This window comes from Colletes latitarsis, chromosome 10 (genome assembly GCF_051014445.1).
Source record: "Colletes latitarsis isolate SP2378_abdomen chromosome 10, iyColLati1, whole genome shotgun sequence".
NCBI classification, from domain to species: domain Eukaryota; kingdom Metazoa; phylum Arthropoda; class Insecta; order Hymenoptera; family Colletidae; genus Colletes; species Colletes latitarsis.
The window spans coordinates 12,759,606-12,781,211 of record NC_135143.1 but is presented as its reverse complement, the minus strand read 5'-3'; the positions used below and the strand labels follow the sequence as shown (position 1 = coordinate 12,781,211).

Here is a 21,606-nt window from a genome sequence, read left to right as displayed (position 1 = left end):
TATCGTACAGGATGTCCCACGAAACGGAGCCACAGTGAAAAATTTCTTTAATTAAAAATTATAAATATTTTATTCTCTTAAGATTCTATAAATCGACTGCAATTTAGCTTTGTTTTAATATCTACTGGAAGCTTGTTCGTAGCATAGAAGAATTGGAAATAATATACAAGACGAGTCATTTAACTCTTTGGGTCTTGGCTGACCCAAAGTCGTTCATCTTTCGTTCGTTGATAATTATAAAATTAACGTATGGCTGACGAGGGAAAGTTTTCGAAACGTTGCAAATTCGCGGACCGCTTCGAGATAATAATTCGACAGGTAGATCTTGAGGAAATCTAATTGGAGAAGATTTATTTTCATAGAGACGGCTCGAAGTATCGCGCGACACTGATATTAAAAGAAGGAGACGACTATTTCAGGATCACCAACGACAATCACGTATCTTCTTTGATCGTGCAAAGACGGGGGGTCGTTCGTCGGAAGAATATTAAACTTCTGGCTTCTGATGCATTCCTTCGGGGGCTAAATAAGCCGTCATTAAAAAGTACGACTCGTTTCCCGGCGAGTAATCAGTTCACTGCGCGATTCACAACTACGTGCCAAAGAACTTTAAAGCAATTGCCGATCGATTCTCCTTTTTCCCCGTCGAGTTTCGTTCCGGGGCTACATATAATCAACCTAATGGCTCCCGTCCGGTGGAATTCACTCTAATTCCTTAATTGGGACGTTGTTTTGCTCCCCGTTAATCGATCGTCGTCTTCCACACACGCGAGGAGACGTCAAAATTTGATCAGACGAAAGAACAGTATATTTCCGGTGGTAGTGACGAGAAAAAGTTTTCTTATTTCTCAAAATTTAGATAGATAAATTATAAGTTGTTTTTTTTTTAAAGGGTAGTTTTGTAAAGCAAGTCTTATACAGGGTGTTCGGCCACGACTGGGAAAAATTTTAATGGGTGATTCTAGAGGCTAAAATAAGACGAAAATCAAGAATACCAATTTGTTAATGGAGGCTTCGTTAAAAAGTTATTAACAATTAAATTCAAAAATTTCAAATCGTCTTGGAAAAATTATTTTTAGTTGCAGGGGTCAATTGCAAGCATTTTTGATCAACAGACATACCCCCGAAATCCTACTCAGTTTCGAGAAAAAAATTCCTTACCGAAAATATAATTTCTGGCCAGAAATGTCTGCCCGAATTTTCATGCGAATCTTTAAAATGTCATAACTTCTGAACGGATTGGACGATTTTAACGTTTAAAAAAGCAAACTACGCGTATTTTGGTGGAGAATCTGTACAAATCGCAAAAATATTCGAAAAGTTGGTCCTTGACCCCGCAAAATGAGAAAAACCTCATAAAAATGGCCCAATTTTCAAACAGCCATAACTCCTACAATTGTGGATATATTTCAATGAAACTTTTCCCTGAAGTAGAGCTCATGGGTACCTACAAAAAAGTATTAGACAACTTTTCTGTAGGGCGTCAAACAAAATTACTAAAAATGAAAAAGTAATTTTTAAGAAAAATCGACGGGGGGTAGGTGCCTAAATTTTTAATTAATTCTGAAAAAATTATTTTCGGTTGCGGGAGTCAATTACAATCATTTTTGGTGAACAGTCATATCCCCGAAATCCAACTAATTTCCTAGAAAAAAATTCGAGAAGGTGCAAAATTTTTCGACAAATTTAAAAAATTTCAAATCGTTTTGGAAAAATTATTTTCGGTTGCGGGGGTCAATTACAATAGTTTTTGATGAATAGACCTACCCCCGAAATCCTACCCACTTTCTAGAAAAAAATTCAGTACTGGCGAAACTTTAAACATTAATAACTATTTAACAAAGCCTTCATCAACAAATTGATATTCTTGCTTTTCGTCTTATTTTGGCCTCTAGAATCCCCCATTGAAATTGTTCCCAGGCGTGGCCGAACACCCTGTATATTAAAATCAATACATTTTAAAATTACTTTGAATAAATTTAAACAAAAGTTAAATAGTGTATGTTTGAAAAATTATTTGGAATTAAATTGTACGTTGGGGGTTTAAAATGATAGCAACCTGCAAAATAATCTCTTGAGATTCAAATTGCATTAATAAAAAAAAAAAAAAAAAAAAAAAAAAAAAAAAAAAATGATAGCAACGCTTTTGGAGTTTCTATTCTTTTATAAACACGACCCCGGTAGATCGCTTTTAATATTCGGTGGCGTGAACTTTGTATAGTTCGAGACTTTTTGGGGCCACGAAAGAAAGAAGAGTGAACCAGAGTTCGCTGGAGGTTGCAGTTTCAACGCAATAACGCCTTCTTGAGTGGAACACGATTTGTATTACTGCGCAGAGAGGTTCGTTGTACGTCGGCGTGTCTTTCGCGAGCATATCTGACTATGATTAATTAATTGCGCGACCTCCTGTTCCAATTTAATCAAATTCCCATTAGCCAGACGCTACATTTCCTGACTTTCGAACGGAATTTCTCTGATAATTTTAGTTAGTCTCTGTTAAATAAAAAATACGATATAATTTTGTTCAGAAATATTAAACGGTTTTCCATCGTAAATTATTTGCAAGCTTAAGAAACGAGCCAAACGTTCCTAATTTTAACAGGGACATTTTTAACAAAAGATCGATTTAGACTAAATGGCCTCCATAATCTAGATATTTAACACATTTGGGGCATATAATTTCATGAAGTTTGACCATTCCATTAGCCTGAAGGATCTGTTGTAACTGGTCCTATCTTCTGTATCGGCCTATGTAGACGCGACTGTTAATATCCAGGACATATTCCCAATAATCGATATAATCTGCTTCGTCATTACTGCTGTCGTTCATCCGCAGCCTATGGAGACGGTAACGCCTGAAATTTAGCATGAAAAATTTATAAGCAATGATCAAACACGAGTCAGTCACGCTTCAAATTTCCCGTTAATTGGCCGTTAGAATCGTGACGTATGTACTTTGCGCGTGGGTGGTAACGTCCCCTGGACTTAACGTATCCAATTCGCAGGTTGGCTAATTACGCGAGTTGCCTGTTGGCTCGAATTGTCAACCATTGTTCAACCTATTTGCAGGAGCGTTAGTTCGAGGAATTGTGTAACGAGTTCAAAAACATTTTACAATCGCTATAAGTAAATGAAAATCACTTTTCGTTGACCTACTGAATTCTATTATTTCGCATTCCAACACCAGGATTCCGGTTAAACGTTTGCGTCATCGTAAATTTTTTCTCTATTAATTTTAACGAAGTCGTTTAGCGTTAATATTAAAAACAAAAACTTCAGGACGTGAGATTGGAAACACGGAAATACGAAAAAGAAATAGGTGGATAACAATATCGATGGCAATGTATAAGAAAGATATACTGGTTTAATTTAAATTTTTCATTGTTTCAGAATTATTAGCATTTTCTATCGGGAGGAGAAACAGTATAAAGTGGATTATGGAGTTCGAAAAGCAATGTGTGAACAATGGGTAATACAAAATATCGCGTGTACCGTGCGGGGAAAGATCATGATCCTGGACAGATTTTCACTGAATTTCCTCGTAAAACAAGTTTCCGTATCCACTGGGATTACTGTATACATGTAGGTTCCTGCAACTGTATCAGGTTAAAGTTTGCTCATAAAAATTTTCATTCAGTAGGGGCTTGGGTATACAACGTTGCTCTAACGCCGAAAGAAACATGCAATTTTTTCAACTATTACTATGCAATAGATGATACGTGGAAACTTTAAAAACAACTTTACACCGTATCGGATTGTTATCGAGCGTTCCTACTTAAAAATAATCTCACAATTATAGAAAGTATCTCGTAGATCGTATTGCGTCCGACTTATATTTGACTCTTCTACTTAGAAATCCGAGAACTCAAGAAACATTGCAATCAGATTTTCCTGTTCAATTTTTATTACGTTTCTCTGTTGGATTTAACTCTTCGTATCATCTATTACAATTAAAAAAAAAATTACAGCTGTTGCATCGTGTCTGATATGTACTTGCTTTTTCTACTTAGGAATAGTTTACAAAAAAAAGACTCTGGTTATATTTATTCCGTGACTGTTCATTTTTGGGTATTTTTAATCAAGAAAAGTTCCATATTTGCTGAAAAATAATGAAAATATCGCCCCTATCGTGTTACGTCCGACTTATATTCGACTCTTCTACTTAAAAATCCAAGAACTCGAGAAACATTACAATAAAAATTTTCTATCCAATCCTACCTCGTTTGCATCAACTATAAAAGTTACAGAACAATCCTACCTATTATATTAATTAATCTGTCTGACATTTGCAGAGTTTTTCTATATGGTGCAAAATTTTTTCTCCTGCTTTCTTTCCGTTTGTTAAACGGAGGCTTCGTTTCCATTGCAGCACGAGAATCTCCATTTCTCGTCTTAAGTATCTCCTTAAGACGCGAGAATCGGTTAACGACACTCGCGAAACGAACCTAATTCTTGAATTATTCGTGTCCCTGTACCGAAGTTTCCCTCCGTTCTCCAATTTCATCAGGAACAAAACTCATTAAGGTTTCATCAAGAAGTTCTCGTCACGTTTGTTCCCACGGTAAATGTCGTCGTCGTTCTCTGTAGTTTAACGAGCAGGGGAACTTCTGGCGTAACTGCGTAATGGCAATCAGTGGTTTAAGGAACGTACGCGAACGCAGCTGCAGGTGTCTTGATACCGATAATGCGATTGGATTAAGTCGTGGGTGAAACCGGGAATCCAATGAAGAGAGAAGCTTAGCTCGTGATTTCGTTGCTATTATCCCCCCTAAACTATTCTATAATTTCATCAAAGTTATATAGACCACCAAATTTTTAACACGCAACAAATTTTGCTCTCTAGATTTTCCATCCTCGAAAATCACTTTTCACGAAAGTGATTGAACGTTTCGCGCAGAAAAAAAGCACTATTTTACACTTTGAGCCGATTTTTTGGCGCGCGATCGTCCGGAAGTTGATAATTGAGATTCGATCGTCCACGGGATTTGAATTTTCACCGTTTCTGCCTTCGATTCCCAGGGATTTTGACGACCGTTTTTCGCGGTGCAATTACGGCAGGTTTGTCGAAAAAAAAAAGAAAGAAAAACGAAGAAAAGAAAAACGGAGCGTCGAATTTCGCGACCAACAAGCAGCCTCCAGGGAAAAGCAGAAAAAGAAAATGGCGTGTTGGCTGGATCGTTGCCAGAAAATGCAGATGCATCCGCACCGTGAATTTCTGCCTCGTGTCTTTTTACATGAATAGAATTCGAGGTTCGCCTACAAAATCGCATTGAACCATTTGCATCTCAAGACCTTCATTCGACTTCGAAAGTCTAACGGCTCGAGAAGAATCGAATCGAACTGATAAGAAACACTGGTACGCCTATTTCGAAGGGAAACCGAAACTCTTAAAAATGTAGTTCTCCTAAATTGACGATCGAACCGTCATGGCGTCAGTATTTATTTTCCAGTTCGTTTTCAGAGCCATCAGAATCTATTTGCGTCGCTTCTGATCGTGAAAAGGGATTCGCAGGTTCTCCGTTATTTTTTCTTTTTTTGAACTGGTATCGCCTTTCCGCGTCAGATGGGCAGAGCAGGGGACAAAGAGAGCGTCGAGCGAGATTAGCAAACTCCACGGAACCATACTATAAGCAAGCGTGTCATGGCGCAAAAGAGGAGTGTTATCGACGTTAATTTCTCGATACGCTTGGTAAATTACAATATTATCGTTCAGAAATCGACAGTCTTTTCGCGTTTCCGGAGTTCAGACATTTTTTACATAAATAACTGCAGCAGATTTCTTAAAAAAATGATCGATCGAAACTGGTTAAATTTAATTTTGTCTCAAATTGAATTTCAGGGGCTGCTATACTAGTCGACTAACGTTAATAAGAAACTGAAAGGTTCGAAGTTCACGAGAGATCGGTGTCCCTGGAAACTCGTACACCATTTTACTTTCCTCGCAGCAGGAAACAAGGTAGTGACAAATTGCTTACTTATTCGCGCCTGTTCTCGATTCTTCTCCTAGACAATCTTCTCTCTTTTTCGTCTCTACGATCGATTCGCAATGTTTTTACGTATGTCCCATATTTCAGCAGGAGATATCCTAGGAGTGACGCACGGAACAAAGAGTGCCCCGTTCGCCAAATCCGTCTCGTTCTTCGAGAACTTCGAACTTCGGTCCAGATTATTCGACGTGCACGTGATAGGTAGTTAGGACTACCGCCAGTTTCCTTCGCGCGCTCGTTGCGCTTGGCTGCTTTCAAATGGTAATGTGAAGGAGCTTGTAATCGATCCTCGGTGAAATGAGGCTGTCAACGCGAATATCTAGCGAGGTTGAACCGTTGAACCTCTATTCTCCTCCTAAAAGTACCGAACTAAGGGTAGAAATCTACATATACTCGTTACATTTCATCAATGGAATATTGTTCTACCAAGAGTCCCCATTTTTAAAGAAGCTGTATTATTAAAACGTTGCCTAGGATCCTCTTTAGAATTTTTATTACACTATAGAATTGTTCGTTAATATGCTAATATATCGAAATTTTACCAAACAATTTTAGTTTTTTCACAAGATAACGCATACGTATTAATTATACAGGGTGTTCGGCCACCCCTGGGAAAAATTGTAATTGGAGATTCTAGAGGCCAAAATAGAACGAAAATCAAGAATAACAACTTGTTGATCGAGGCTTCGTTAAGAAGTAAATAACGTTTAAAGTTCCGGCTGTACTGAATTTTTTTCTCGAAGGGGGGTAGGATTTTGGGAGTATGTCTATTGACCAGAAATGATTATAATTGACCCCCGCAACCGAAAATAATTTTTTCAGATTGATTTGAAATTTTTTAATAACTTTTTAACGAAGCCTTAGTCAAGAAATTGATATTTCTGATTTTCGTCTTATTTTGGCCTCTAGAATCTCCCAGTAAAATTGTTCCCAGGGTTGGCCGAACACCCTGTACAATATCTCTGAGATATTAGCACCATCAACTTGAAATATCAAAGTAAATGCCTTGCAAGTTTTATATTTGATTTAAATTTTATATTTAATCAATTTTTTTACATTAACAACATCGTACAACGGCTAGATCTGTCAATAGCGGGAAAAATTCGATAGAATCGTTCGCATAATTTACGTCCATAAAAATTTGTCGGTACCTATCTTACGGTGGCAAAATTTTCCAACGGGCACGTTTTAGCAGCCTTCCTTTTCCATTATAGAAACCCAGTATCGATGCTTTCACGAAAACCGCAAACTCCGTACGCGAACGGAATTCCCGATAAAAATAAATGAAGCAACTGCAAACCTTGTCAGGAATAGAATTCTCTAATGGTAAACGACTGTATACTCATGCTGTTCTGAAAAATTGCCGATGGCGCTCTTTCCTCGTCGTGGGAAAGCCCCGGTATATCGGTTCCACGGATCGTACTACGTTTCGTACTGGGTCAAAACCGAAATTAAAACTCCGCTTCGCTGTCGTGCCGTTACCAAAACTTTCCCGCAATACCTTTGGGCGTGCGGTATTTTTCATTGCAATTTTTTCGACGCCAGATTTTTCGAACATGTTATTTCTCAGGCGTAGCGATCCCAGGGAACGTTTTTCGTTGCAAACGAATTATTCGCGAACAATGGTCCGTTGGATACATAATACGAAAACCGTGGCGGATTTTCGATAGAAGCAAATGAAGCGATTAGAGGGCTCATCGGCGATAGAACTCTCGAGTGGTAAACGAGTGGATGCTCTTGCCGTTCTGAAAATTTGCCGACGGCAAAATAGAGGAAAAATCCAGCGTCAATTTCGCGGTCGTGGCGCATTCGCGTCGGCTCGAAGCCAAAATTAAAACATCGGCGGTTTCGTCGTTCGTGTCGTTATCGCCTGAAGCATATTCTCGTTTTTACGCTGGCGCACTCGTGCAGACAATTTTCACGGTACCGAAAGCTTAATCGCGTCACGGGTTGGCGTACAGGAGTCACGTTTCGTCGTTCGGGGATGCAAATTCCCAACTACGTCAGCCATTCATGCCCAGAAACCGTCGACGGATATATACGCGGCTGAAGATGGGAACGTATGAATAAATAAATTTTCTGCGTCCCGGCTCTGTACTTCGAAGGCCTTCCCTGTCATTTACATTGCAATTTCATACGGTTTCCTCGTGAGCTAGGTAGTTTCGACGTACAGAAAATAATGCAAAGTACGTCTCAGTTAATAATATTACCAATCCGTCTCAACTATAGAACAAATTTATGTTTATTTTTGCTTTGTTGTGAAACTTCAGTGAGTGACGCAATTAACTCTGATGAAAATGCAAAAAACTAGTTATTTTTGCTTGATAAATTTGTTTTTAGTTGTGAAAAGTTTTGTACTGTTTCTAAACACTGTAAACAAATGAAAATCACGTTTGACTTAGTATCAGGAGAGATAAATTATGAGTAGAATTCGTATAACAGAGATATAATTGGTTTAATTTACATTTATCACTGTTTCAAAGTTATTAGCATTTTCTATCGGGAGGAGAAACAGTATAAAGTGGATTATGGAGTTCCAAAAGCAATGCGTGAACAATGGGTAATACAAAATGTCGCGTGTACCGTGCGGGGAAAGAACATGATCCTGAACAGATTTTCACTGAATTTCCTCGCAAAACAAGTTTCCGTATCTATTGGGATTACTGTATATAGGTTCCTGCAACTGTATCAGGTTAAAGTTTGCTCATAAAAATTTTCATTCCGTGGGGACTCGGGTATACAACGTTGCTCTAACGCCGAAAGAAACATATGCAATTTTTTCAACTATCACTGTGCGATACACGATACTTGGAGATTTTAAAAACAACTTTACTCCGTACTTAAAAATAGCCTCACAATTATAGGAAATATTATCCAGATCCAGTCGTGTCTGACTTATATCCGACTCTTCTACTTAGAAATCCAAGAACTCTAGAAACATTGGAAATTTTTATTAGATTCCTCTGTTAGACTTATCTCGTTTGTAACTATAAAAGTTACAGTACATATACTCGTTATATTAATTAATCTGTCCGGCCTTTGCTTGATTTTTCTACTTGGAAACTCCAAAAATAGAAAACATTGGTACACTCGGATTGAGGGTGTTATTTATTACGAAACATCGTCACGATTGTATCGTGCATGACCTATATTCGACTTTTCTACTTGAATACGAGTTTATGAATTCAAGAAATATTGCAATCAGCATATTGTCGCACTATGTCTGACCTTCTCGTGATATTTCTACTGTAAAGGAAGTTCGAGAATTCATTAAACGTTATTGCATCTTGCATACCGTGTCTGGCCTTTATTCGATTTTTCCACTGACGAACGTATGAATGTAGGAAATATAGCCATCTACGTACCGTGCCCGATGTTTGATCGATACTTTTCTTAATACGAACTTCGATACTATTCATCGAATGCAGTGTTTCCAAATACTTTACTCCCTAAAAGAAAAGCAATAATTTCTTTTCTATTAAAAGTTTTCTTTTCTGTCTCCCTTACATTGAAAAATGGCGCTCCCATAAGGGTGGTGTCATCCGAAACAATCAGAAATCGTAAACTCTTAGAGAATAAAACGAAGTATGTAGAATACAGCACCCCTGAGAGTTTCTAATTATTCTCCTGGGTCGCGTTTTCTTCTGGAAGCGACCGATCCGCGTCGAGGAAAGAGAAACGACAGAACAAGGACAAGATCGTGATCCTTGGTTGTTAGTTCGCGTGGACGTAAAGAATCGCGAGGCCATGAAACAGACGGAAACGAATCATTTTCAGGCCAGTGAACGCCGGTCGGAATGCAACCAGTCGTTAACGCGAACCAGCCAAGGGAGAGCGGTGCACTTTAAAAAACTCTCAGAAAATTCGAAGCTTCGTTGGTAATTCTGTAGCTGGTCTAACGTGGCCGCGTTTAGGGATTATTCTCTTAGCTCGAGCAACGAACGTTGTCTAATTTCTCCTCAAACAAGATCCAAGACTTTTAAAAGATTTTTAATCAACTGGTTTTGGTCCTTAGATTTTTCTTTTTATTCGTCGTCTGTAAAGGATGTTATCTACAAGTAGGCGTTTCTTTTAAAGTAATTCTATGCACCTAAGTATTAGGGTAGAGTTGTTAATCGTTGATAGTATAGGACGAATTTAATATTGTTTCGTTATTAGAGGTGATGCACAATACGTTTAAAATGAAATACAGTAATATAAAGTATTTTTTCCTTTTATAATATTGCATCTTTTCTAATAAACTTTGCCTAGTTATCGAGTAATAAAATCAACGAACGATATTATTTCCGTGGAACGAAATGCAACCGCTTATTTACTATTTGTAATTTATATAAATAAAACCGAGTTGCATCTGTTTGAAGCGTCGCTAAGAAAACAGTCGCGTTTATCTCGCTTATGGTTGTTTTTGCAGTAAATACGTATCCCGAGGGGGGAAAAAACCCTCGTAGTAGGTCACTAGTTACAGTCAGCGTTCGCCAGGCAAAATTACTCGGCGCTGACCACATTCCAGTTATTCGAACTATCGCATTAACCTTAATTTCAGACTGTTCTGCCTCTCTCTCCCCATTTCGCGACAAAAGTTGTCGTTAATTTAATTTGCATCTTTTTTTTTCTCTATTATCGTGCTTTCTATAGGATCTACATCTCGATTGCTGCGGACTTCATCGAAAACTTTTGTTCCTCCATCTTGTTATTTAGACTAGATTTTATAATTATATAGAAAATTTTTTTAAAGCGATTGAATCATACAAATTAAGGACAATTTCTCAGTATTTCGTTACAATTGACCACCAAAAAAAGTTACTGGATGTTGAATTTCAAAACAAGCAAACTCGATTGAAGTAATATCGTTTACTCGAGGCTTCTTTTTATTTGAAATTTCATCGTGTAAGTTTAACGGTAGAATTTTGCTTCTGAAATTTACTTCTGAATTTTACTTCTGTGGCCTCGTCCCACCCTTTTGAGTCTTTTTTGCCAGTCGGGGGAAAAGGTCACAGCGGTAACAGAGTAGAATTGAAAAGCACAGGAACGCCTTGAATATCTCGTCGCGTCAAACGTTTCTGCGAGCTTGCGGAAACTATGCTCGCGGTGAAATCTCGTTTCGCTGTCACGCTTCTTTAATAAATTAACGTCGACGCTTCGCGCTACAAATTCATGTCGCGTAGTTACACGAGAATGTATAGAGACATATATATTAATTACGAAAATTAATTTCGCGTAACAGAGGATTCGACGTTTACGTCCAAACGGAATATAATTCACGGTAATAGGCATTTGTTGTGTATCGTAAATTCGTTATGCGACGTGACAAAGTTTACTACATTCGATATAGGTATACCCCGCGTCAGTTGTAAATTATTTTATTATAGTTGAAACGCATTACGTCATTATTTAACGCTGACGTTAATTCATTATTGAAATTAGTTTATCCCCCAACTTTCTTTTCTTTCGAAACTAATGCTACTTAACTTTTCTGTTATAGATAGAATACTCCGGATGATCGAAGTCTTCCAGCGAAGAAAAGTTCATCGATTAACCCGGACGCTGAAGATCTAATAGAATCTACAGAGAAATGACTTCTTCTTTCGTTCTTTTTATCTGAATTTTCCTCAAATGCACGACGAAGACTTCCATTCTCGTCTTTTGGACATATCAATCTTTCCAACATATACCCGTAACAATGAAATATAAAAAAGACGAGAGTAAGATGTATTAATAATTATCAAATAGCTACGTGGTTGGATAACCAGAGAACTTCGAAAGAAAAATAATCTCATTTTCCATCTTGCGTCATCAGGACGGTGAAAAATGTTTCTTATTCGTTGATGACGCAACGTCTTTCGATAAACAACGACTAAACATTGGCTAACGACGACGAGAACAACGACGAAATTGTTTTCTCGCGGCGATAGTTTCGGAATTGATCCGGAATAAAATTTCAAAAGACAGTCAGTGCTGGTGCGTTCAGCGACAAATTCCTCTTGTCCTGTTTCGCCGGGCAGAAATACGAGATAAAAAGGTCGATTGGCGCCTGTGGGAGGGAAGGGCGGAGGATCAGGAAGAAACGGGAGAACGTTCGGTTTTCCAACCGAACACGATTGTATTCTCTGTTAGAAAGGTGAGAACGAATCGAGGAATGAGACAAGAACGCGGAAAAGGGAACGAACGGGCTATCGGGTCCGAGTCGCGATAGAAACTGGTTTAGAGGGCAAACAGGATGAAGAACGGGGATGCGGAGTCGGGATGCAGTCAAAGGGAATTGAAAATGGACAACTAGAGGAAACATGGACGCGCCTAATGCCATTGGCAACGAGACTCGGGACTTTTGCAGCGCGAGGTACAAGGATTTCGCGCCTCCCGAAGGCGGTGAGCATGAATCCTCGCAGTGATCAATTTTATAGAAATTCGACCCTTTGCTGCTGACCATTGGTTTCTCTCATCAGCGAGTAAAAACTATTATAAGCTTTCCTTTGCGTTGATTCTTTTGCAATCAATAATTCCTCTGCTTATATTTGAATTAAGAGTGTCACGTATCCTAGGGCGACCGATGAAATAAAAATTATCATGTTTTTGTGAACTTTCGAAAAGATAAAGATATTTTTGTAGTTCTGTGCCATCTGAACACCCCCTCGAAGAAAAGCTCTGGTCTCGGGTTCAGACCAGACGCAAGAAGCTATTTCTCGGGGGCCTTTTGGTTTTCCACTCGCTGAATTTCAAATTGTATCGAATGTCAACGCGTCGACATCGAGGAAAGTTGCGACGACAGTAACAAGCTTCGTGCTTTTTTTCTTTCCTTTTGCAGAGCTGTGGTGCGAGCCGGCATGGGATTCGCTGCTCTGTTGGCCGCCGACCAAAGCATCCACCACGATCAAACAGAGATGCCCCTTCGAGGACGGATTCGACACGACCAGTAAGTGTGCACGCGCGCTCGATTGATGAATGCACATTTAAATTGCTTGTTAGAGGAGCCCGGGACACCGAGAAATGTCGAGCAATAATTAGAATCCGCGTGTTATTTTTCAATGGATCGCCACGGGCGACCAGCGATCGACTTTCCGACCCGACGGAAATTAACAGAAAATTGTTTGTAGGATAGTTAACGACCGACGGGTAAAACAAATTGTTACTAATATCCCCAATAAACATCGAACAACGTCATTGTTGTAATATTCGTGGTTTCGAATCAGCTGTAAAAAAAAAAATCAAAGATTTAATTTCTCGACGATAGTTCGAAAATAGGATCGTGGTTACGAGACATTCGTAGGAGGAAGTTCGAAAAACCATTCGATTAATTAATTTCTAGCTCAATGTCGATGAAAAAGAATTCTCATGAATCCTTGGGAAGCAAATGAACCGCTCGCATACCAAAAACCGATCCTGGATTTATTTTCATATTTCAGCCGGTAATTACAGATCTCAGGACCTTGGTTCTGATCTTAATTGAAAGAAGGTGCTTTGAACGAGGAACTTTGTAAATTTCGTGATTTATTAATGGGAGTTCCTTGCCGGGAAAGTCGGTTTGCATAACAAAGGACGGAATTTACATCGCTTTTCAGGACGATTATTAAGCTCGTCGTCGCATTTTGATCTTCAATATTTCGCACTGTACTTAAATCGTTCTGTACGAAGCCTACAACAGCAACCAGTTGACAGGACACTGTTGTTTATCGAATTTAAAAATTTCGTTTCTTCTTCGCTCCCCCCCCCCCCCCCTTCCGTTGAATATTCGCAATTTTTAAAGGTTTCTATACTCGATTTCATTGCTAGTTGTTCTCGCGAATGTCAACAAGGCTTAATAAAAAGGTTGTAACATAATACGTTTAAACGTGGCTTGAAATTTTAGTTTTATCTCAGAAATCCAATATTGACTCCAGTATTAACCGGCAGTAAAATTGGCCTGGTGCCTGGAGTTACGTACTGAAACTAAGCTCTTCCGAACTATATGCAAACTGGAATTGTAATCCATCTTCCAAGCCGTAGCATGTAACGTGCACGGAATACCTACAAATCCATTTAATTCTACGCGTGCACATAAATGCAGAACTTATAAACTTTCATTTTGCTTACCAAACACAAGCAAAATCGTTCAATTGATTGAAATATTTTCGGAAATTTCAGAAATAAATTGTTGATCGACAAATTCATAAACTCTTTATTTCAGGGATTCGGTATTCGAAGACATAAAAATCGAAAATAACATCGACTAGTATATTAAACACACATCCACGAGTCTCTTATGCGAAGCTCTCAGTATTCGTAACAACGTTAGCCATAATTAAAGTTCTTGTTTCCTATTCAACAAGCCATCATCTTCGTTGCTCGAACAAAGGGAATTTCAGACAATGTCTTATTTTTTGTCCCATTTTCAACCACCTAATATTATATTACAAAGTATGCTTTAAGTACAATTATGGGGTACGTCTGTATATTAATTTACGTTTTTCGCGTGAGTTCATGCCAGAAAGTATCAAAGATTTCTAATAACTCGTCTGTTTCATCCAACACAATCAATTCCAGAAGACCGGAGAGTTACTTTTTCCCTTGTTCTTGATTATTTATACGTTCGTCGGGCATTTGCGTGGCGGAAACGCCGTTCCTGGCCATCGAAAGTGAATGTAATTTATATTGTAGATCAGCAACAAGTGTGCCTGATTGCCTGCGAGTTTCGCCTAATTGCCCGATTCGAAGAAGTCGAGCTTCAATAAGAAACAAATTAAACTCGCTCGACAGTGGATGCTTCCACGAAGACTTCTCGCTCTCTTTTTAAACATTCTTTGTCCCCGTTAAAAAAAAATCCGTTTTCCGTTATGATCGTCGAATTACTCAACGTTCGAACTACATACCTTTTCAATTTCAACGTAAATTTGTTATTCTTAAAACCTTAAAAGTGTCCAAAGAAGATCCAAATAGATTACGAGACGTTCGACAAGCTTGTTCATGAAATATTTATTATCACAATGTTGAAAACAACGTACGAAGTTCACCCACGTTTATTTCGCGCACGAACAGGCCACGCTGGCATTTAAACGACCGAGAAAATTCAATACAGCCACTTCTTGAGCCTCCCCGTCGGAAAACGGTTTGCAGAAGGAATTATATATCGAAGAAAATAAACTGGAGGTTTTCCTTTAGCTGACAAAACGTCATCGTGCTTCGATAGAAAACCCAAGTTGAAAGCAGATTCAGCGCCGTTGCTCAAAGGGAAACTATTTTTGTAGCCTTTGCATCTTCATATTTGCGCGGTTGAAAAACTGAAATGAAACCCCCTAACGTCTGTACTTTTTCTTGAAACGTTCGAGTATTTCATTGTGCACCGTATGCTATCAAATGTCAGAGTATTTCATTGTGTTCCCTCCACGAAAACGTTTCGACCATCTATTCCGGATCACTCCGCGAAGGCTAAATCCTTTGGAAGATTGCTGGAAGTTACGGCGATTTGAACAGAACTATTCCTGTCGTTATATCATAAGAATAGAAGAATAGGTATTATTATTATTCATTTATTAACGAGAATGAAATCCTTCAGTACAAAAGATGTACTATGTAAGGAACAACAAATGTGGATTATAATAGATATTCTCGCTTGTAAAATTTTAACAAAATAAGTAAGGATAATTTTAGACTGTCTAATGATTGTCACAGAGATTCCTTATTAGCGTCGAATGATCGATAGTAAATTTTAAAAATTATTTCCAGTAACGAAGAAATTGTCTTTATAGTAAGGAACAGTTTCCATAAATTGAAAGCCCGGTTTTGTTTCTCGATCTGTGACGCGAGCTGAAAGTGGCTAAGAGCTATCCGTGTAACCAATACGTATTGTTTGCCTCGTGAATCTATTTAAGTATCGTAGGATCGGGGATGGAAATTGACGGGGTTCAATTTTACGATGACAAATTTTCTCGCCGTTGAGTCTGGGCCGGGTGACGCAGTTTCGTTGCGCCAGGGAGATGCTGGGGAAAAAAATTTGCATATCGCGGATTAACGCTCGACCAGATGTGACCGTCGTCGTTCTCCCATTCTCGTCGTTGTATTCGATTCAGCCCCGTTTCCACGCTGGGATGCAGCGCGGCCTGGATGCAAATTATTCGCGCTTCGTTGTGACGCGAGCCAAAAATACGGATTTAAGAATATCCGGTTGAAAACGCGATTTCCGTTCCGTGATCTCCGCCCATTTGAAAATCGGAAGTTAAACCATTCGGTACCGGTACGTTAAAGCCTCGTATAATCTTATAATGCTTAAAATGTTTTTTATCGTAGTATTTGCTAAGGAATCTTTTTTTTTTGCAGGACCTTCCAAGCATTAATTGCAAAATTCTTTGATATAAATATCAGCGCGAATGTATCTCGAATTCCGTGACCGGGGTCAACGTTCCACGAGCATCCTGCATCTGTCACACTCTTCAACTATCGCAACAAGAGCCCTCAAGATGTCGAAACAATAACGAAGTTCCCTTTCTACCGGAAACCGTGCACCTACTGGCCACAGTCATCCCTCGACACGCGAAATTAAGAGACGAAAGCAGCCCATTTCCTTCGTTTACACGTTCTTCTCGACGTTAATTGCATCGGGCGCGCGAAACAGGGTAGAAGTACTTAATATAGTGTTCCTTAATATCTTTCGAAACGAGGGCTAAAATTTGTCTAAGCTAAGATACGCTACAAATAAAGGGGAAGCATTTTAACGGATGTTATCAAATTATGAATTTAATGGACCACGATAATTTTACGCCACATTCAGGGTAGACGAGTCTAAAAATTGTACGAATTTTACTTTGGGAGTAAATGGAAAAATGGCCATATTAAGTACCTTGAGCTCGCTAGGGGTGGAACGAATCCCCCAAATGGCAGCTCGGATCGCGTTTAGAGTCGCTCCACTTTAACATTTCGCGTCCCGACACATCGATTCGTAACCGGGATTCGCATGCACATGCAGCTTACTTGAACTTGCCCGCCGGCCTTCGGGGGATACACTTCCGTTTCCACGACGACAATAAACGGGGGCCAAAATACAGAGACGAATGAGAACCGTGGTTCGGCAATGCTCGGATCGAGTTGCATCGGTGTTGGCGCACCACTCGACCCACTTCTCCGCATTTTGATTGCACTCAATGACGCCGCGACATGTTATACGGTGCTAACAGGGCGGTAAAACTCTCCCCCTCGTATCTCGAGCCGCCTAAAAAGGCAAAAGTATACCCCATTCGTCGCCACAACAAGCCCGAAATTAGTAAGATGTTTTGAGACGTCCGTACTCCAGGATTCTTTTGTTTGACGAAGTTGAAGGGTGTCTGGAGATCGTTTGAATCATATTTGGATCATCCTGATACATTCTATAGTTTCTTCTTCTTGTAAAAAATGGAAATTCCCATTATCGAATCTTCCTAGACGATTAAGAATACCTAGACTATTCAAATTCAGCGTGAATTCCTTTATTTGCTCGTTTGTTGCAGAACTGTTGGAGTTTGCTCGCGTCTATTTAGCTCCTATTGTGTTCCCAAACTACACCTTCGTCCCCATGATGAAATTTACCATTTAATTTACGTTGCAGAATCCTATCAGAGCTCCAAGAGTACCCACATTGTGTGTGCGTTTGAACAAAATTGTTTAGATCATAATGGATACAAAAATTCTGTATTATAATTCAACCGTTAGATCTGGGTTAGGCATTTAAGAATATTGAAACTCAGTTAATTATGGAATTTCTTATTTGTATAATTGATCCAGAGCCGTTCGAGCCCCATTGTGTTTCACAATTGCGCTTAAAATTATTATTAGCGTTGCCAGTACCGAACGATAGGCTCTCAACGATTACTTGCATATTCTAGTTATCTGTGCAAACAGCCTTTCATCGCGATTCGGAATCTTTGGGCCGAAAAGTTCCGTGTAGTGCCAAGTTCCATTTATTTACAAGCAACCTGTGCAGAGTGCTCGAAGTCGGCGTTATTTGATCAGACTAAAAGTTACACGAATTCGATCCGAATCTTTAGTTCGTTCGATGTTTCCTGTCTTTGCTCTTTGCTTTTCGTTTTTCTTTCGCTGAAATCGAACGGCAACCAGCCATGTCCGATTAAAGCGCGACGTGAACTGCGCAGCTGATCTATAGAGCTCTAGAAAGTTTGACGTCTTCCAATATCTCCTCGAGGATGTTTTCGAAGTTGATAACTTTTTTATGAAAAAGTTAAGAGCACCGGGAGCGAAGCTTATATTTATATTCCGATCGTGTTTAATTTTCCGTTGCCATTAAATTGCTAATAATTTGCAATTAATGGACGGATCGGTTCGAAAGTCCAAAAGATCCTGTTGTCCGTCAGAGTTGGGCGAATTTTATTCCCTAATAACGAATACAGATTTTAGATTCACTCGTAAACTGATTTTTAAACGGAAGTTCAGAAATGGATTTAAAATTTGCTCGACGCTGTTATTCGAAAGTTCGTTCGCGATGGAGGAATTTAGTCGATCATCGAGAAACGATTCAGATTTATTTAAAAGTAGATAAATTGCTCGACGTTCGCGGGGATGGGAAATATCGTTTGAATTTAAAGAGCGTTCGATAGAGGTTCTCACGCGATCATCGAATTTTCGCTGGAGTTTTTCCCCCCCTTTTATCGACGTTTAAAGTCGCGTCGACTGCAATTTTTGTTAAATTTAATCGTATTCTGCGATGTCTATTTTCGAGACGCTGAAAACGTTCTCGCAGAACTTGGTATTTAGAAGGTATAAATTTCGTTCTTTGTTAAATTTTGTCTTGATTGTAATTTAATTGTTCGCTATTTATCGATTCCTATTATTTATGTATCGTTTCAGGTTGATTTGCACGATCATCGTAAACTATTCACGAAATATTCGATTGGACAATGGGACGTGAATTTTCAGCGATATTGCGAGAATGTTTCGTAGGTATTCGCGGACAGTGTGAAGAAATTTGATGCAATTACGATTAAATGCCCGCGAAATCAGATCAATAGCGGGGGCTGGATTCTTCATCTGGCCTTGGCTTTGTGAATGCCTTAAAGGTGCAACCTCGAGGCAGAGACAGCAGAACGGACTGCGTTTTCGCGTGCTTGGAATTCGCGGGCTTTAATGAAAACCCATGCTCCTCGTCGTGCATGAAAACGTGATTGTACATTCATACTTCGCTATGGAATAATAACACAGCAAATTTGCATAACAAACTACGTAATATTCGTTCGTCATTCATCGACTGTATTTGTTACATTTTAGTCGCCAGTGTCAGGAATCAAACTATCTTCGTCGTAATCCTATTCCCTTTTCGTTCGTATTAAAAAATATTTCATTTCGATAACACCCATCGACATCGACTCCACACTGTTCGGTGGCCATTCATGACTCGCTTTTGTTTTATGTGTTGGGGTTTTCTTGGAAATGCACCCTTTGCCTTTGGGAGATAGTCCTACTTAGGAAGATTACCATTCCTTCCAGTGCATTCTTTTCGACAGACTTTGACTCCGGTTTTAACGTCTCTTCTACAAAAATAAAGATCCTACCTCCGCTCCGTACAGTGGTTTTTCCAAGTTCTTTTGACTCTGGACCACAGTAGTCACAAGAAAGCAATTCTATTATTATTTTCTCATACATAATTGACCCCCAATGCATTTGTGGCGTTGCTTTGTGCTGCAGGTTTGGAACTCGTGCGAATCTCGTAGGAGGGTTGAAAAGGAAAGGTGCCTGGCTAATGGGGGCTCATCAGTAAGGCTTTCTAGCAGGCCCTGCCTTAGACGACTGGGATATTGGGAAGTCGGTCGAGAAATGTACATATAGCAACTGGGGGGGTCGATCGAACGCTTATGAGAACGCGAACCCCTCTGGTGACGAGTATGGAAGGCGATACCACACATTCTAACTAGATTCTCGTAGATTTCTAATCCCGGTTTCGAGATTTTTTTTTCTTTTTTGAGGATATCTGAAAGTGTACGTAAATAGTTTTCGAAAACAGTGTTTTCCTCTGATTCGAACACATAACGAGTGATCGAATGGTATCGAAGACCAGTGTGGTTGTTTCGGTTTTGCGGTGGATAATAATGCTGATGAACAAGTTACGCGGTTCACCCGATATGCCATGTTTCAGGAACTAGAACGCCCAATTACGACTTTGCGCAAGGGTAACTTTGGAGCGACGTTGCTGGCTGTGTACGACATAATCCGATCCTTGCTCGATACCAAATCGTGTTATACAGGGTGATACTAGAAACTGGAACAACCTGGGATGTACTAACTTTATCTCGGTGAAAATACGAAAAAATTCACCGAGAAAAACGATGAATCCCCAGCACGGTCAGCGTTTTGTTCAACACGCTATTCCACTTTAATATTTTTTAAACTGTACCGTGTATATAGATTCTCCTTGTCCATCTTTGTATCAAAGTCACGATAGCTAATTTTTTATTACATAAACATTTAATTCATCTTTTACAAAATCTATTAACAGTGATTGTATTTAATCAGAACTTAAACAGTAAGCTTCAGTTTTGTACCAATCGACTCAACAACTATTTTCTATAACATATTCAAATGTTTTTAGATAAATGCATTATACAAGACAGCATCGGTTTAAAAAAGAACGACTTCAAAGTTTACCATAATATTCTGGGAATAATGCGCTTCAGGAGTTGAATACACAAGATAGGAGAAGAAAGGAAAGTCAATTTTTTATCTCGAGTTACCAGACTGTTCCGTTAAGATAAGAATTATAGATATCCGGAGAGATCGTCTCCTTTTTGAGATTTCTTTCGTGGAATATTCATGGTCGTCCTTTATTCTAGTTTTTTGATAACGGTAGCCTGGAGATAAAACTCTTTTGGAAATGCCGGGAATCGCATTGTTAGTTAGGAGCCTTCGGAACACTGCTTTCAGCGAGTTTCATCAGCTCGTTATTACTTTGAAACTATTAAAGAAGGTTTTGAGGAAATTTGAAACCAAAGTAGCTTATATTAAACGATAAAGCGTGTGCAGCATTCCATTTTTGTTATACGGAAACGTGCATTATAAGACCAAAGTTTCGAACAATTTTAATATCAGCTCCTGTATTTTTTTTAAAGAAACACGAATATTCGTAGAGAAAATATCTTTTCAGAGTGTTTTCTGTTTCTGTTTCTCTGTAAATATACAAAAACTACGAACATACGTAATCAAGCATCAATTTACGTAGCAGTGGCCGAAAATGGAGATTTTATATCGTATGAATTCATTGATTACTGTTTACTTTGTTAATGGATTTTATGGTAATATTTTCTGGTTCGATATTGGTGTCCATTTGAATGCATAAACACGTCCTGTTTGATGAAATTTGAAATTTCCGCGAACGGCAGAAAACGAAGCTTTGCGAGTCAACAAGAAAAAATCGTTTCCAATTTATTTTACAATCGCATCGAGAAGGGTTTATCATATTTATTTCTTCCTTGTCGAGAAATACAGTTTCTTCGTTCGATTTTACTATTGTTAACTGTTCAATGATTAGTCGGATCTAATTGCCTCTGGTGGAGTATCAATACTGGAAGAAGAAAAGTAAAATTTAAATGGAAGGTTTCGGAAGTCAAACATCGACAAAGTCCGACCCAAATGTGTAACTTGAATGCAATCTCATGGCACTTTCCGGTTTTCG

General features: G+C 38.9%; 1 protein-coding gene across 4 annotated transcripts in view; it reads left to right on the top strand.

The window, feature by feature from the left end:
- Pdfr (Pigment-dispersing factor receptor) overlaps window positions 1-21,606 on the top strand; it is a 40,944-nt gene that overhangs the window by 9,772 nt on the left and 9,566 nt on the right. For 3 of the 4 annotated variants that reach the window (XR_013080561.1, XR_013080562.1, XM_076776147.1), the window contains exons 2-3: window positions 11,470-12,353; window positions 12,790-12,897. Coding sequence is in view for 2 of the 4 variants with exons in the window: in XM_076776147.1 (XP_076632262.1) it covers window positions 12,272-12,353; window positions 12,790-12,897 (190 nt within the window). In the remaining 2 variants the exon portion in view is untranslated. Of the gene's footprint in view, window positions 1-6,096; window positions 6,249-11,469; window positions 12,354-12,789; window positions 12,898-21,606 lie in introns of those variants that run through there. The other variant, XM_076776148.1, reaches the window with a different exon arrangement.